This window comes from Onychomys torridus, chromosome 16 (genome assembly GCF_903995425.1).
Source record: "Onychomys torridus chromosome 16, mOncTor1.1, whole genome shotgun sequence".
NCBI classification, from domain to species: domain Eukaryota; kingdom Metazoa; phylum Chordata; class Mammalia; order Rodentia; family Cricetidae; genus Onychomys; species Onychomys torridus.
In genome coordinates, this window is record NC_050458.1 from 32,350,556 (window position 1) to 32,367,406 (window position 16,851).

A 16,851-nucleotide genomic window follows, 5' to 3' on the forward strand; every position below is an offset into this window, starting at 1 on the left:
GAAATGGTATGCACTTTCATGTGTTCCAGACTTGTCCGATGTGGAATTTCTGGATGACTCTTCCACAGAGAGCCTGCTTCTGAGTGGAGATGAGTACAACCAAGACTTTGATTCAACTAATTTTGAGGAGTCCCAGGATGAAGATGATGCTATTAATGAGATTGTGCGATGTATCTGTGAAATGGATGAGGAGAATGGCTTCATGATCCAGGTACTTGGTCAGCCTGTGCCCTGCAGTTCTGGATCATTTGGGTATTGAGTAGGTGTACCAGAGCACTTTCCCTTTTCACTGGCCATCCTCACAAGTTAGTTGCTAATACATTGCCATGCTTTCAATCCCAGCAGTACTGGTTAGGAAGTCTCTCCACTGAAGGAAGTAGACACTTGGCTTGTGAGTATCACTGTCCACTTGTAGGGTATCTGTTAGCAGATTGAGGCCTTCATGCTGAAATGATTAAAGGCCCTTAAGGTGGGTCTTACTCCACAGTGTAGGGTTGACTACAGCATGGCTTTTACTGACACTTAATAATCAGCAATCTGTAGTTACCCTTTGGGGAGTGGGAATCAAAGCTCAAATGTCCAGGATTCCCAAAAGAGAAAAGAACTTTGTTGCAAGGGTTAACAATCTCTCCTTATTTATTTATTTATTTATTTATTTATTTATTTACTTACTTACTTACTTACTTGCTTATTTATTTATTTTATTTTTATTTTCATTTTTTTGGTTTTTTGAGAAAGGGTTTCTCTGTGTAGCTTTGGAGCCTTTCCTGGAACTCATTCTGTAGAGCAGGCTGGCCTCGAACTCACAGAGATTCACCTGGCTCTGCCTCCTGAGTTTGGGGATTAAGGATGTGCACCACCACCACCCGACACAACTTCTCCTTATAAGAAGGGTATTGGTGAAATTATTAAGGCCACTCCACGTAGTTAAAAAGGGGGTTTATTTTGTGGCGTAACTTACAAATGAAGGGATAGGTAGGTTGTAGGGTCTGGCAAAGGTATGGTGCAGTCCAGTGGTGTTCTCTGGAGAACTCTGCTCGGTCTACCTCCAGTGTCCAGGGTCCAGGCACCAAGAGATCTCTCTCATTTGGATCCTGGATCTTCAGCGTCCTCTCTCAGCCCTGTCTTGTAGGTGTGACCATTACCGAAGCCTCAATGGGGGTTGGAACTTCCAGGCCAAGACTGAAATGGCTTCCCACTACATCAGGGTGTCTCTAAGATATCAGGGAAGCATGGCCCATATTTGTGTTGATAGGTAGGAAAATTAGGAGGCATTGGCTACAGGAATGAAGAAAATAACCACCTTCTTTGTCAATGGTGTTCTCAAATAAAGGTGCTGTGAAGTTAGAATTTTACCAGGAGTATTACCTTAAGTGTCATTGTACAGACATTGTACAGATTTGCTTCAATAGTTGTTTTTAGGATTTGATTGCCTATGAATCAGTAGGAAACACAAGGGGCGATTTCTCTTAAGTAGTTTATTAAAGTTTATTTTAATAGATGTAATATAAAGAAGTTTTTTAAATAGTTGACTATTTCAATTATAAAATTCATCTTGAACATAACTTTTTCTTACGGCACATAGGTCTTGAACTGGCAGTGCCAGAAAGCAGGCCAGTTAGTTAAAAGGCAGCATTGTGTGTCTTGCCTTGCCTGGCCTGGTCTGCCTGGTCTGAGGGTGCCATTCCTGGCCTGATCTCAGGGTGTCATTTCAGCCAGCACTATGGGTCTCTTCTGTTCTCTGCAGTGTGAAGAGTGCCTGTGCTGGCAGCACAGTGTGTGCATGGGGCTCCTGGAGGACAGCATTCCGGAGCAGTACATCTGCTACATCTGTCGGGACCCTCCGGGTGAGGCCCTCCGCCCCGTGTGGGTTGTGTGACGCGGACTCCAGAGTATGGCCACTGTGTAGAGCACCTGCACTTCTTGGTTAGCTAGACTCCTCTGCCATAACGTGGGTTGAAGAGACTTTTTGCCTGTTACAGCATGACTATCATAGTAATCACCTGCACAAACACTTTAATGTAGACATGTTGACATACTGACCACCTTACCAAAGGGAGATAATGGCTTTATCCTATAGCTAGCTAGCCTTTGACTACTCCTGTGTATTGATTTCTAGGTGGGCTTATTTATGCTGATTTGACTGAACCAATGTTCATTTCCTGCTATCCACCTGATGAGTTTTGAAGAAGTTTTTGGGTAGTGCTTCATACCCAGTTTATTGTGGAACAAATGATATTCGAGAACATTGTCTATATCTTTCATTTCCCTATGAAGCAGCTCGATGTGGGAAGTCACATGTTTGTGCCTAAAGAGGCACCACTAAGTAGCAGACTGAAATGAAACTCCTAATCCTTTGTATTTGCTTTGTATGCCTTCCTCTGGGCCAAGTGCCATATTCTACATGTAGGGTATATTTTCAGCTACCAGGGCAGAATATACCTAGTTATTAGGCAACTATACTGTTCCCATGCCCACAAAAAGATAAACAAAAAAAGTAAAGAATCAAGAGAGGGATATGGAGATGACTTCATCAGTAAAGTGCTTTCATTCAAGTAGGAGGACCAGTCTTCTGATTTCTAGTATCCATGTAAAAAGCTGGGCATGCCTACAATCCCAGCAATGTAGAAATAGAGACAGAAGGTACCAAATCAGTGAGCTCCATATTCCATAAAAGATCCTGTCTTAAAAACTGAATTGAAAAATAATAAAGAAGCATAACCTCTAGCCTCACAAGTAAAGAAGAAAGAATTATTCAGAGCTATGAATAAAGACTTTTTATTGTTTCTGCTTATATTATAAACATTTGCTATTCATTATATGTCTTCAATAACAAAAGTAAATTTTCACTATTCACTCAGTTGCATTTATTGGATACTATCTATCTAAACACTATATAAAGATGACTGATTCAAACTATTCATGCACCTCATAGTTACACAGACACAGGAGCATCTAATTGTAAGAGAATCTGATATATATTAGTATCAAGCTCTAGGATAGTGTAGGGTTTTGTGAGATTACTGCTATGAAGGCAGGATCCTTATTTGCTTAACTATAGCTTTGCTTCATCTAGGTATAAACAGGTTAGTGAAAGAAAGACCTGTGGTTTCTGCCAGCCATTTTAGAGGACAGCTGACTGGTTAATAAAAATTAAAAATAGTACATCAGGGTTCCCTTGGCAGGTGTCACCTGCCACTGACCATACCCTCAGTGGCATTCCTTCTCAAGTATAGGCACACCAAAAGTGCTAAGCTATCTACTGCAGTTTGGAGGCCACTTTAGTGGTAGAACCTGTATTAAGTGAGGAACATGAGTGGGAAGGATCTGAATAAGTAGTATCCTTATTATTTTAATTTCAACTTCATCTGCAGGTCAGAGATGGAGTGCAAAATATCGTTATGATAAGGAATGGTTGAATAATGGAAGAATGTATGGGTTGTCTTTTTTAAAAGAAAATTATTCTCATCTCAATGCCAAAAAGATAGTTTCCACACATCATCTGCTTGCTGATGTCTATGGTGTGACTGAAGTACTACATGGGTTACAGCTGAAGATTGGAATACTAAAGTAAGTAAACTGAGTCACACATGGCCTCCAAACGAAGTCTACTTTTTAAAAGTAAGAAAAACTAATTAACTGTTTGGATGGCAAGCTCTGTCTACCTGGTTCACATCCTACTATGTCAAGAAATTTTAGAAGCCGGGCAGTGGTGGTGCATGCCTTTAATCCCAGCACTCGGGAGGCAGTGGCAGGAGGATCTCTGTGAGTTCGAGGCCAGCCTGGTCTACAGAGCGAGATCCAGGAGAGGCACAAAGCTACACAGTGATACCCTGTCTTGAAAAACCAAAAAAAAAAAAAAAAAAAAAAAGAAAGAAAGAAAGAAAGAAAAGAAATTTTAGAGCTAATGTCTTGTGCACAGAGCCAACTGCAGCTGATGTAATGAGTCTGTTCTCATTCTCTAATAATGGTGTGTAATGAATTCATTCAAGGAGGGTGTTGTGTTCTTCAGTCAGCTTAAGATGAGAGAGGCAACAGATTCTGGATCACCTTTGTTGCTGTGCTTCATGATGTTTTAGCCTCAGGCAGCAGCTCTCTTTTAAGGAAAACGCATGTCGTTCTACATAAGGCATCTGGGTATGTTTGAGGGCTTGTGCTCATTTCCTTCGAATGCTAGGTCAGAGTTATTTAAAGAATAAAGGAAAGAGCCTTTTATTTGATGTACAGTGAGTGGGTGGTCTCCTCATTCTCCCAAGATTTATCACTTTTTCCTCCCTTTTGCATTCCAAAGCCCCACATCCTGTCCTGTTAGTTATGAGATTGCTGTGCCTTTGACTTGCTCCTATGCCTACTCTGTTGTCTCAGCCAGGCAGCTTCATTTCACCTGAGAAGTTTCTGTACCTTTTCCTTTCTGTGGCCCCATTCTTCTTTTGGTTCATTCTTCACACTTGATAGCAGCATTCCTATTAATGAAGCAGAACATTAGCCTCTGGGATGCTGTAATTTCTTCCTGCTGCCTCTGACCAAAGGCCTTGAATAACAGGAATTTTATTGGCATACCCTTCCTCTCTTTAGTATTCTGACCAGCCATTACAGCTATACCAAAGCATAATCCTAAATGAAGTATGATTTCTTAAACATAGAGGTCTTTTACAGCTAGTTTCCCTAGAAGATGCATTTCCATAATTGCCTGCTGGCTAGATTTGAGCCTGCTCTTTTTGGTACATTGCATGTATACTGAAACCATCATTCTTTTTAGGTAGGCCTTGGATCTTGAAGTCCTCCTGAATTAGGATATAGGTGTGTGCCACCAGGCCCAGCTCTAGGCATAGGTTTTCAGAGGGTTATGTTACCTCTCCAAACTGGCAGGATTCATTCCACTAGACTGTGGAGCCGAAGAACTAGCTGTCTTCCTAGTATGCCTTCTGCTAATTGAGAATTTTAAGTGCCTATTTTCTGGATATTAAATTGCTAGAAGTCTAAAAGATAAAAGATTTTAAGCTGAGAGTTTATAAATGGGTATATAAATATTAAAAGAAAATGAATTGGAGCCTCATTTAGAAATTATTCATTTGCAGCCATCACCGAGCCTTTAGGAGCAGTCATACTTTCATGCCCTGCACTTAATTCTGAGCAGAGCCTTTCTTTGCTTGAGCATTACTATAGACCACAGTCAGGGTATGAATAATGAAGCTTCTTAGGAGACCAATTGTATAGTAGCTAAAATAAAAATATGTTCTATTCTGTAGTTCCTTATCTAGAAATTGATCTGACTGCAGTATTCTAACTTGTGTGCAATGATACACATTCACACACATCTGTGAGTGGAGAATTGATGGGATGGACTAGACTGGCAATTAATATCATTTATGTATTAAAGTCTATATAAAGAAAGTCTGTGTGTATTGGTGTGGCAAGATGCCCAGTGTGTGCTGTTTAGGAAAAAGGAGACGACTGGCTACTTGTATAAAATTTTTTAAAGTATTCTTTTCTTTAAAAAACACAAAATATACAGAACTATTTGTTTCTATTTGAATGTGTTAGCAACCACATGTATGTATATATACCAAGTGTATGCCAGAAGAAGGCACTGAGTCCCCTGGAACTGAGTTATAGGCAGATGTGCACCACCTGATGTGCTGTAGGAAACTACTACATCCAGGTCCTCTTCAAGAACAGGAAGTGCTCTTAACTAGCTGCTGAGCCATCTTTCCAGCTCTTTGTTTTCTTCCTTATCATAATTTTGTATGTATAGAAAAACTCTGCAAGATTAGTGCATTTATAATTGCTACAGTGAAATAGACTTGCTTTTAATGTGTTTAGTTGCAGTACTTGTCTCATGAATAGTGATGGCTTTTCTTTTTTGATTGACTAAAGGTTATAAAATATGCTCACATAAAGTTTGTGTTTCAAACAGTGACAGTGAAAAGTCTATAAAGACACGTGTATATCAAACAGGGACATTAGTCAACAGAGTTAAGTTAATTGTTGATTTTCTGAGTAGTGTTTCTTTAAAACTGAGAGGGTTTAAATTTTGGATGAAATGCTAGAGGAATTAAGAACAACTTTGTCTTGGATCCTGACCTCTTTCTTACATGGTTATCAAATGTACTACAAATTTTAGGTTGTTGCCATTTTTGTCTTACAGTATTCTTTCTCCATTTTTGTTTTAAGGAATAAACATCATCCTGACCTTCGTCTCTGGGCTTGTTCTGGGAAGAGAAAAGACCAAGATCAGAGAGTAGCTGGAACAGAGAAAAAACTGACACTTCAGGACATAGCTAACTCAGAGGGAAAGAAATACATACAAAACCACAAAGAACCTCCCCTGAAAATGGAAGAAACGTACATAACAAGTGAACACAGCTATCAAAAGCCACAAAGCTTTAGTCAGGACTGCCAGTCTCTCACAGACCCTGGAAGCTCAGATGATGATGATGCTAGCAGTTTTGAAGAAGATGGTGAACTCCACATGGGAGATAAAAGCTATCTGTATTTAGCAAAAGAGTGTGGAGTATCAGAGAAGGTAATGGTTCCCATAGAACAAGAGGAGGAGCTGATACAATTAAACACACCTAATCTTTGGGCTTTATTAATATGGAAATACCTGTTTAAAGATTGTTTTATCTTTTCTCTACCACAATACATTATCCATGTAAACATGGAGTTGTTATAATCCATTCAATTGCTACCCTAACGTTCATAAGAACACTTAGATGTCTCCAGAAATTAATGAGCCACATTGTATATCAAAAGGAAAAATGAGTTTCTGTGTGACCATTTGGGTATATATGGCATCATACTTTTCTTCCTTTAATGTGTTTTGGACAAAGCGTGGCATTGTCTTTCCAAATCTGTAGCATATTTTTCTGAATATCAATCCCATTCTACAGTAACTGTCTATAAATATGTCTCCTATTTGTTAGGCTTAGCACTGAGATTGAAATGGGTCCTAATACTTTATTTCCACTATCAAGGCCACTTTAAAACTAGTTCTTTATTATTCTGGCTTTTAAAATCATCACCAGAAGTTCACAACTGAATTTGGAAAGCTTGTATTTCATGAAACTTATGGTAAATTATTTTGTCAAATTAATGTCCTTCTATGAAACTAATTACCAGATTTTATATTCTATGAATCTAAATCCAGATTTTGTGTGTGTGTGTGTGTGTGTGTGTGTGTGTGTGTGTGTGTGTGTGTTATAGTTTGTTGATCTTTCCCAGTCATTGCTTTTCCTCCACTCCATTTATGTCCCCAGTTCAAATTAATTGAGGAAGAAAATGGTCCACATTACTAGTCATTCCAATTATGGAGTGGAATTAATGTTTTCATTTATTTAGCACATTTTACTGAAACCTTTTCCTGTGGGGCAGGAGAAGGCATTGAGGAGGCAAGATCTGGGAGCATCTTTAGTTTGGAAGAGCACTAGGTGGAATTTGATGGTGTGCAGGAACTTTCTCTGAAGACTTTCTCAGAGTCAGATTATTTTGTGCCTGCCTATGTAGGGTGATGGGTTTTACTCTCTCCTTCCCATTTTGAAGTAGCATTTCATCCAGTTCTCTGTGTTTTGTTTTATTCTGTTTTGTTCTATTTTTCTCACTGGTCCTTTGGAGAAGAATCCAGCTTCAGGAAACAAAGTGTTTGTTTATAATGAGAAAAAGGGCACAGAGGGCCCAGGAGACTCACATCTTCAGTGGCAGCTAAATCTCCTTACGCACATAGAAAATGTGCAGAATGAAGTCACCAGCAGGATGGACCTCATAGAGAAAGAAGTAGATGGTAATGTAGCCCAGTGCTCAGGTGTAACTACTATCTTGTGTGTAATGTTGTTATGAAGAAGATGTTTGGAGCTAAGTTGTAGGATGCAAACTACACATATACCACCTGCCTGCTGACTCTGTCTCTTCCTTTACACTGTAGTTAGTATATGCAGGGTATTGTAGGCTCAATTCACGATGGCAGAATTATCTTTGGTAGTGGTTTCTTATCCATTTTGTTTTATTCTTAACATGGATATTTTTTAAATACTGCCCGTATGTCTGGTTCAATATGGGATATTTGGGGAGTGTTTGCTAGTTTCATTGAAGAATATTTTCTTTAAAGTCAGCATATTCATTTCCACTTTGGCTAGTATCTGTTAAGTAGAATTAATTCCTACAAATTAAGCAAGTAAATAATAAGTTTGCATGCAAATTTTCAAATAATTTTCTCTCACATCTTTGTAAATTTTATTATTACATAGAAACTGAAAAGTAGCCAGAAAAATACTCCCATTTTATATTTGAGAAACTAGAATAAATTAAATTCCAGGAATCTCAATTCCATTTGTTTCCTTTGGTTTGACTATTTTGTCATAACCTCATAGAATATAACCTTCCTCCATCCTTAAACCCTCTTCCTATAACTATTAGATTGTGCTAAGATAGACATACTCTACTTCTGCTTTATTCTCCTTTAAGAGTGGAAGCAAATACCTGTCTCAGAAGCATCTTGCATTTGATTTTAATTTCATTAGATAGAATTAGTTTGTCTTGTGCGGATTTTTGAAAAAAATGAAACTGTAGCTTGACAATTCCATATTTTAATATATTTTTTAAAGGAAACAATGAAAATTGAGCATAAAATTGATTGATCTACCCAGTATTTTAGTCCACTTGCATATTTTTTTTTAATGTTTAAATAAAGTAGTGATCCTGGAAAGGACACTGAGAAACGGCTACCTCTTTCCTTTGTTAATGAGGAAGATGTGGCATGGAGAGATGGCTCACTGGTAGAACACTTACTTTAGAAGTATGATTACCTAAGTCCAGATCCCTAGAAGCCATGCAAATAAAAGCCAGGTGTGGTGGCATGCACTTGTAATCCTGGCAATGATGAGATGGGAGGTGGAGACAAGTTGATTCCTAGAACTTGCTGGCTAGGTAGCCTAGCTACTTGGCAACATTCCTGGCCAATGAGAGATTTGATCTCCAACAAAAGGTGGGTAGTGTCTGAGGAACAACATCCAATTTGTCTTCTGACTATCACATGCACACACAATCATGTTCCTGCACACAAACACATGCACACAAAGGAAAAGATTAAGTAAAAATGATTTATATCTAAATTATTATTTGGGCAAGCTTGGCAACTGTTATGTTCTGTTTCAGAAGAGAGTAAATGAGACATACTAGTGAATGTGTATGTGTGCTAATGCATATTACATATACCAGAGGGAAGACATCCTAAATGAAGTATGTATGTACATGTAGGGTGGCAGGGAATGGGTCTGGGTATGTAGCTCAGTGGTGGAACAGCTGCTCTGGGTTCAATCTCCAGTATTTTGTGGAGGAAAGTGTCTGAGATAGCAGATGAAGATTACCCAGAATTGTTCAAGCTATTGTAAGTGGAATGATTAAGAGGATTGGCCTTCTGGAAAGAGGGAAGTGAACTGTTTGTTTTAGTCACCATTCCTTCCTTCTAGTTGGTTATCTCCTGGCCGTTCTTCTCAATGCCAATGAACTTATTTTCCTCTCTCTCTTTTAGTTCTGGAAAGCTGGCTTGATTTCTCAGGGGAATTAGAGCCACCAGATCCCCTTGCAAGACTGCCCCAACTTAAACGCCACATCAAACAACTCTTACTTGACATGGGCAAAGTACAACAAATTGCAACTCTTTGCTCTGTATAACAACAGTAAACACTTGGTGACAAGAATGTGTCTTTCTTCAGTTGAAACATCTTTATTGCTAAGTGGAGAGTCAAAAAGCTTAGTAATGTTTGGTCACTTACTGATTTGTGACATCAGTAGTATGGCATCTTGGAAGGAAAATGAAGAACAACTTTATCAAGGAAGCTGATAGTAAAAATGAGTGAGTAAGCTGCAAAGAATGGCATCTCTACCAAGAATCAGTGTGTAGAATACAAGCTCTACTAAAGGAATGGAATTGGCAGGAGCCTTACAGTTGTTTTCCTCAAGCTCAAGATACCTGTAGAGAGAAATATGGTGTGTTTATATAGATTTTAGAAGAGATACCCATGTTTATAAACCAGCATTTGGCCAAAACAACACTGTAAGGAAATTCAAGTTCTGGAGAGTTCTACACATTTGCTCGAAGAATTGCTTTCTCAGCAGTTGGATACAGCTGCAAAGAAACTTAGGTTATTTAAACTTCTGTAGGATCATGAGCTATTTCTTGAGTGATGAATGTATTTAATCAGAAAACTGACAATGGAAGTCTCACTTTGGGGGAAACAATTGTGGAATTCTAACTTCATTATGAATGTATTTTAAGACACCCACCAAATAATTGGGATTTATTGTGGGCATTGTGCTCTTTAAATACAAAGTGTCTTACAGAAGGGCCCCATGTGCCAAATGTTGATACTGCTGGAGAAAGGATTTGAACATTGCAGGAGTCCTTCCATCCATTCTATACAATGCCATTAACCCATACAATCCTGTACACCACATGCTATGTGCTCTGTGTAGGTGAGTGGCAGTATCCAGGCTTCAGCATACAGTTTGATCCTGGATACGTTTGGTGTGTTTGCCTTTTGAAAAAAAACAAAAAACGAAAACAAAAACATAAACCTCAGCTGGGATGAGGAGTGACAAAAATATCAAAATAATCTGTGGCTGTAGATTTTTTTTTTTAACTGCTAGTAGTGGAATACTGGAAAGCTTCATTTCTGAAGACAAATTTTATTTTAAAAGATAAATATGCATTCAAAAATTTTAGCTTTGATCATATATGGACAGATTTATGAAACCAAAGGCAACTAAGTTGCTTACTCAGCTCTTGCTGGATTTTTGAGCCTAGGTCCTACTGTCTGCCAGTCCTGGTGCGAGTTGTGTGCACCCCCAGTACTATGTGCGCAGGAATGCGTAAGTGAGTCTGCTTGTTTAAGTAGTCAACGTACATATGTACATAATCAACACATATTTATATCACACATATCTAGTTTTATTACTATAGACTATACAAATTGGTGGTTAACATAAAATGTTACCTTTTAACAGACTGTTTTTAAAAACTAAAAATGTATGTACAGGTTTTGAAATTTTTTTAAAAAGAGGGAGAAAAGACTGTTAAGAGGAGGCTATTTGATGACATTACACTTGAATATTTTTTGCCTCATTCTGTTTATCAGTTCTAGCAATCTGTATAAACTCGTTTAGAACTGATAGACAGTGAACTTGAATTTATCTTTGATAAGAATTCATGCCACTGTACATTCAGATATTATTTAAATTTGCAAACACACTGTTCTATATGTAAGGTACTGTATGTAAAATTCTATTAAAACTATTCCACATATCCTAAAAATTTCAGCTTGCCTTTTTGCGGCCTTATGTTTTGATGTGAAGATTAAAAGAATGTGCAAAACATTGAGAAATATTTTTATTGCCTTTTGAGATTTTTCCAACTGACAAATGTGCCAAAGATCACCATACATAAAGTATAGCCCTCTGTATCTACTTGTGATATCTAAACTTTGTCAAAGATCCTACTGATGAAAGCTTGAGCAGAAGTCATTGTGGGGTTGCTTAAATCTGCATATTAAAGTAAAAATTAGTGCCTATAACCCACGTGTGGAGTAACTTTACTAATGTCTGTGTTTCAAGGTCGATACTATATTGTTGATTTGTGTTTTAAAAACGGCTCTGAAAGTTTCCATCACGACTGAACCTTAGACATTGAAGTTAAATCTTCTTTTCAGAAATGTCCTCAGCCTGTGAATAGTGGTGTTGCCTTGATTCATGTCATATATGCAGGTGAGCTCTGCATTCATTTTACTCAGCTTCTCAGTTCTGGCAACCTTGGTTAAAGTAATGCACAGTGTTGTAGTACAGACTAAGTGTCCCCACCACAAAAATCTGAAATGTTCCAAATGTGGAGTGCCAGCTGGACTCCACAAGAGGAAAGGTCAATTTCTCACCTCATGTGGCAGGATCACTGTCAAATGCAGGCTTACTAAAACTGCAGTGTACAGTTTCTTCAGACTATGTGCTTAAATTAGACACGAAACAGTAGTGAAGTTCATTTTGAGACCTAACTCTCATGACAAGAATGTGTCATGATAAAATGTAAAAATCCCAGTATCCAAGAAAACCCCAAATACAAAACATTTTACTTCCCACACATTCCCAGTAATGAACACTAAGCCTGTATTTCAAAGTTCAGCACATTGAGTACTTCATGAACAGAACATGTTCAGTCTTCTGCTTTCTTTTTGTAATGAATGAGAAAGCTCATTCTTAATTTAGATCTTTAAAGGATATATCAGATTATGTGCACATACCCAGTTTACTATGGAGCTTACCACCAATTGTGTGAGGCCTGTTAGTAGCTATGGAGAGCAGAACTTTTCTTTGAGAGAATGAATTAACTTTGGAGAAGCAAATCGATTGTGAGAAGTGTTGGGTAAGATTTGTTTTTCCTTTTAGTTTTACCTAAAATCATTGTATTGAAATGTGAGCAATGAGCTGGAGGGGGTGTTTCCTACAGAGATAGTGTTTCATCAGACAAGCAGAAGAGACCAAGCCTTGGTAGAGGGATTCTTCCTCTTAATTTCTGGAAAATACAATTTGTAATTCCTGTGGTTGTCTGTGGTTCAGCTGACTGTTGAAGTGATGTACTTTCTCCTTAAAGGAAACTTGCTATTCTTAGAATTTCAGGTAAGCCCCTGTTCATACCTGTTTCAACTCCATGTTCATACTAAAATGTGCATATTTCACTTGTTCAAACTGAAGCATACTGCTTCCGCCCTAATAAAGAGAATCTGCTGCCATTGTCACTGCCTTGGTTAATAACATCCTATGAGTCTATGCTTGACATGCAGAGTCAGCATTTAACCGCCATTTCATCACCACGTGTAGTGATTCCTCAAAACGATGCTGTCTTCCTTGAGCTTGCTGGAACCCATCGCAAATAAGGTCATGGTGGTGTGAGGCAGCTTTGCTTGCCTCCGCCATTCTAGCTTTGTTTTCATACTGAGTCTTCAAAAGTCTCCTTGCCAGACTAGAGCACTACACTTAATAAGCCTGCTCCATGCCGGGCACTGTACATGCTTCTTCCTACATGTCTAGATTCTTTCAGAGGCAGGTGAGAGTAATAGTTTCCTAAATGAGTATGGTGAGGTTCAGGTTTATATTCAGACACATCCTAGATAAGAAGTCGTTTTTTCTGGTCTGTGTAGCACGTGTTCCTTGACCATTCTTGTCATTTCAGTTTTCTACTGTGAAACCTCCAGGGACTATCGCAAACTGTGTTGGGTCTGTGTGATGGGGAACATGTGCAAGCTGACCTCACTGATTCCCAGATTCATGGCAGCAGAGCCTGAAAGGATTGTGCTCATTTCTAACTCTGGCATTCATATTGCTTCCTGTGTGGATATTCCTCACTTGCTCATGTCTCTGTAAATCCAGACTCTCTGTTTTGAGTTTCCCTCCTAAATGAGAAGTAATTCATTGCCGAAGGCTCCTGTATTACCAACTTGAGAGGAATTTTGTCACTTGCTATACTAGAACAGGCACAGATTTTGTGATCTTAGACTTTCGGGAAGTTTACTAGTGGTGTGATGATTCTAAGCATTGATTTCCTCGTCTGTAGATGGGGCATACCTAAGTTGGAACTCTGCTTTGAGAGTTAAAAGCACCAAGAAGCTTATGAAGTGAAGTGGACATTCAGTGATCATGGAGTGTCCTCTGTGTGCAAGCCCTTAAGTTAACATGGTTACTTAGATAGAGAATAGGGTCGTGCTCTACAGGCTAATGGGGGCAGTAGCATTTTCTAGTGGGAGCACAATCAAAGAGACCAAAGAAAGGAAGATAATTAGACTTGTGGGGATTGGAGCAGGGGAAATAGATGGTGTATATTCATTGAAACAATGTTCTCTTAAATTTGACTAGAACCTCTAGAAAAAGTTAAGACATTGTAATTCCTAATGTCTATTGTCTTTGGATAGCTCTTAAAGTAGGGCCCAAGACAAGACTTCTGAGTGTACTTAGTTTATTAGAAACGAAATCTGAGCAAGTCAGTAACAGGGGAAAGGTGAGAGGAATGGAAGAGGGAAGGAGAAAACAAAGAGGCAGAATGTAGACACTGCTCTAAATTTGAGTCTGCCCTTTTAAATTCATCCTAGATGTAGTATGTAATTTCCAACTTGTAAATATTGACATTACAGTCAGAACATTTTTAAATGTATACAGTTGAATCTGATGCATCCTGGTGGTTTTGTTTTTACCAACATTATTTTTAAAAGGACATGAGCAGAACTTGGAGGTAACATGACAAACTGGAAGCTGCCTACATGTGACTTTGTAAAGAAGAGTCAGAATAGGAAAAACATAGTCTACCCAGTAGAGAACTTGGAAATCCATGAGGATGCTGACAGACCAGTTTAAAGCATGTAGAGAAAGATGAGCAGCATGCTGAAAAGGGTATACTAAGTATCCAGCAGTGCACCTCTCTCAGAAAGGTAAGCCAGGTGCCTCTGGTGAAGAGACTGACAGTTCTACCCTTGGGACAATTTATAATCTTCACAGGCCTTAAATCCATTTGCAGATTTTGGTAAGACAGTAAATGCTCTTGTAGTCATATCATCAGTGGAAAGGATTCCTATTGTATCACTAGATGGGTGCTATCTTGAGAACTTGTTTAAAACTGAGCCATCTTAGGTACCTGAAAATGGGACAATCACTAATCAGCCAGAATTTAACTTGCTACATCCCTAAGGTACAGGATAGCCTTAGGAGGTGTTTGTGGAGAGTGCTATCAACCTGAAAAGTATAGATGACAGAAAGGTCTGCCCAGACTTAACTACATAGAGAAAAGTAGCCCTGCATTTGATGGTTGGGAACAGCCCTAGAGGTTAGGTCTTAGGGTTTTTATTGCTATGAAGAGACACCATGACCACAGCAACTCTTACAAAGGAAAGCACTAAATTGGGACTGACTGACACTTCAGACGTTTAGTCCATTATCATAGTGGCATGCAGGCAGACATAGTGCTGGAGAAGTAGTTTAGCATTCTACATCCAGATTTTTTAGACAGCAGGAAGAGAGAGTGACGCTGGGCTTGGCTTGACCATTCAGAAACTCAAAGCCAAGCCCCAGTGATACATTTCCTTCAACAAGGCCATTCCTCCTAATAGTGCCACTCCCTATGAGCCCAAGGGGGCCTTTTTTATTCAAACCCCCACAGGCTGATAACCCTGAGTTTAAGATCAGTGGAAATCAACCTCTGGAACCAACTACTTCCCTTGCTGTAGTCTTGAGAGTTTTGAAGGCCCTGAAGAATTGTGTCAGGATGACCAACTAGTTTAAGGTAAACAACTCGGATCTCTGCTTCCTGTGAAGATCTAGCTGAATACTTTCCATCCACATCCATTTGCAACAGGTTGATCAGTACTTTGGAGATTTTAAAAAGTACAAAGACAGGTCCAGGACCTACACATATCTCTATTGTGGTGGCTTCCTTCATAGATAAAGAAAGGAGATACTCAGGTGGGCATGGCTCCAGTGGACTTCAGACACTTGTGAAGCACAGAACAACTTCAATTGGCCTTCCCTTGAGCTGTGCATGAAACAGTCTCTAATTCTAGAGAACTTAGAAGCCACTCTAACACCTCCTCAGTTTTTCTTTTCTTTTTGTTCCCTGTACCCCTCCCTTACTTAGTTTTGGCAGCTTTTACCTTACTGTATTAAAAAGAAAAATTTTGTTGATGTACTTTTTTCATTATTGACCAATTCTTTTTCTTTCTCTTTTGCTTTATTTGCCACTACTATCCTTTGTTTTATTATACATTTATTACATTGATTTATCTCTTTTTGCAGGGAAGGGTGTGTTTTGAGACAGGGTTTCTCTGTGTATCCCTGGCTGTCCTGGAACTCACTCTGTAGACCAGAATGGCCTCGAAAGCACAGAGATCTACCTGCTTCCACCTCCCAAGTGATGTAGTTAAAGGGATGTACCACCACTGCCCAATGACTCTGTCTTATTAAAAGAAGCTCTTCTGTATTTGTTTTGTATTTTTCTTGTCATTTATGTAACTTTGTTTTCAGGCTGTCTCATTATTGGGAAATATTTTCTAGTCATTTTTTTTTCTCATTCCTTGCTCACTTTTATTTCCCTTCTACCCTTAGCAAAGAAGTTACTATTTTTAAGAAAAACTAAAATTTTGAGAATTAAAGAAATATAAAATAGTAAAAAATGTCAATATACTCAACCAAACAGATAAAGAATATCAGGGCTGGAGGGCATGTTCAAGGAAATAGTACATCCAAACATCAATAAGAAAAAGAAACAAGCATGGCTACAAGGTCCATCTGGGAAATGATCAAGGAACCAAACTTCATATATATATGATATATATATATATATATATATATATATATATATATATATATATATATATATGGAAAAGAAGACTTAATTGAGTTTTTTAAAGGCATACAGACCAGTTTTATGGCATTACAATTGAAATTTTCATATATAGAGAGACAAGATGAGCATCCAAATGCAAGAAACATTTAGAGACTCAAATAAACATGGCCAAAGGAAAACCTCTCTAGAACATAATCAAGATTTTAAAAGTTCAACAAAATAATACTGAAAGCCTCCTGCTTATGGATTACCTTTCAAGTACTATGCAAGGTACCAAGTGAGGAAAAATAATCAGTAATTACCCTGCTGTAATGCCCATGAACCACAACAATAACCATCACAGCAAGAGACCCCTAAACATACTAGAGTGGACTTTTTTTTTCTTTTTTTTTCAAGACAGGGTTTCCCTGTGTAGCTTTGCACCTTTCCTGGACCTCACTTGGTAGACGAGGCTGGCCTCAAACTCACAGAGATCCGTCTGC

General features: G+C 38.6%; 1 protein-coding gene across 4 annotated transcripts in view; it reads left to right on the forward strand.

Annotated features, from left to right (window-relative positions):
* The window catches only part of Phf20l1 (PHD finger protein 20 like 1), a 69,612-nt gene extending 56,836 nt beyond the window's left edge, over positions 1-12,776 (forward strand). For all 4 annotated transcript variants that reach the window (XM_036208167.1, XM_036208169.1, XM_036208168.1 and 1 more), the window contains 6 exons: positions 30-211; positions 1,748-1,847; positions 3,375-3,570; positions 6,175-6,526; positions 7,618-7,780; positions 9,527-12,776. In XM_036208167.1, the coding sequence (XP_036064060.1) occupies positions 30-211; positions 1,748-1,847; positions 3,375-3,570; positions 6,175-6,526; positions 7,618-7,780; positions 9,527-9,669 (1,136 nt within the window). In that variant the 3' untranslated portion in view covers positions 9,670-12,776. The remainder of the gene's footprint in view (positions 1-29; positions 212-1,747; positions 1,848-3,374; positions 3,571-6,174; positions 6,527-7,617; positions 7,781-9,526) is intronic.
* Positions 12,777-16,851: the final 4,075 nt, after the last annotated feature.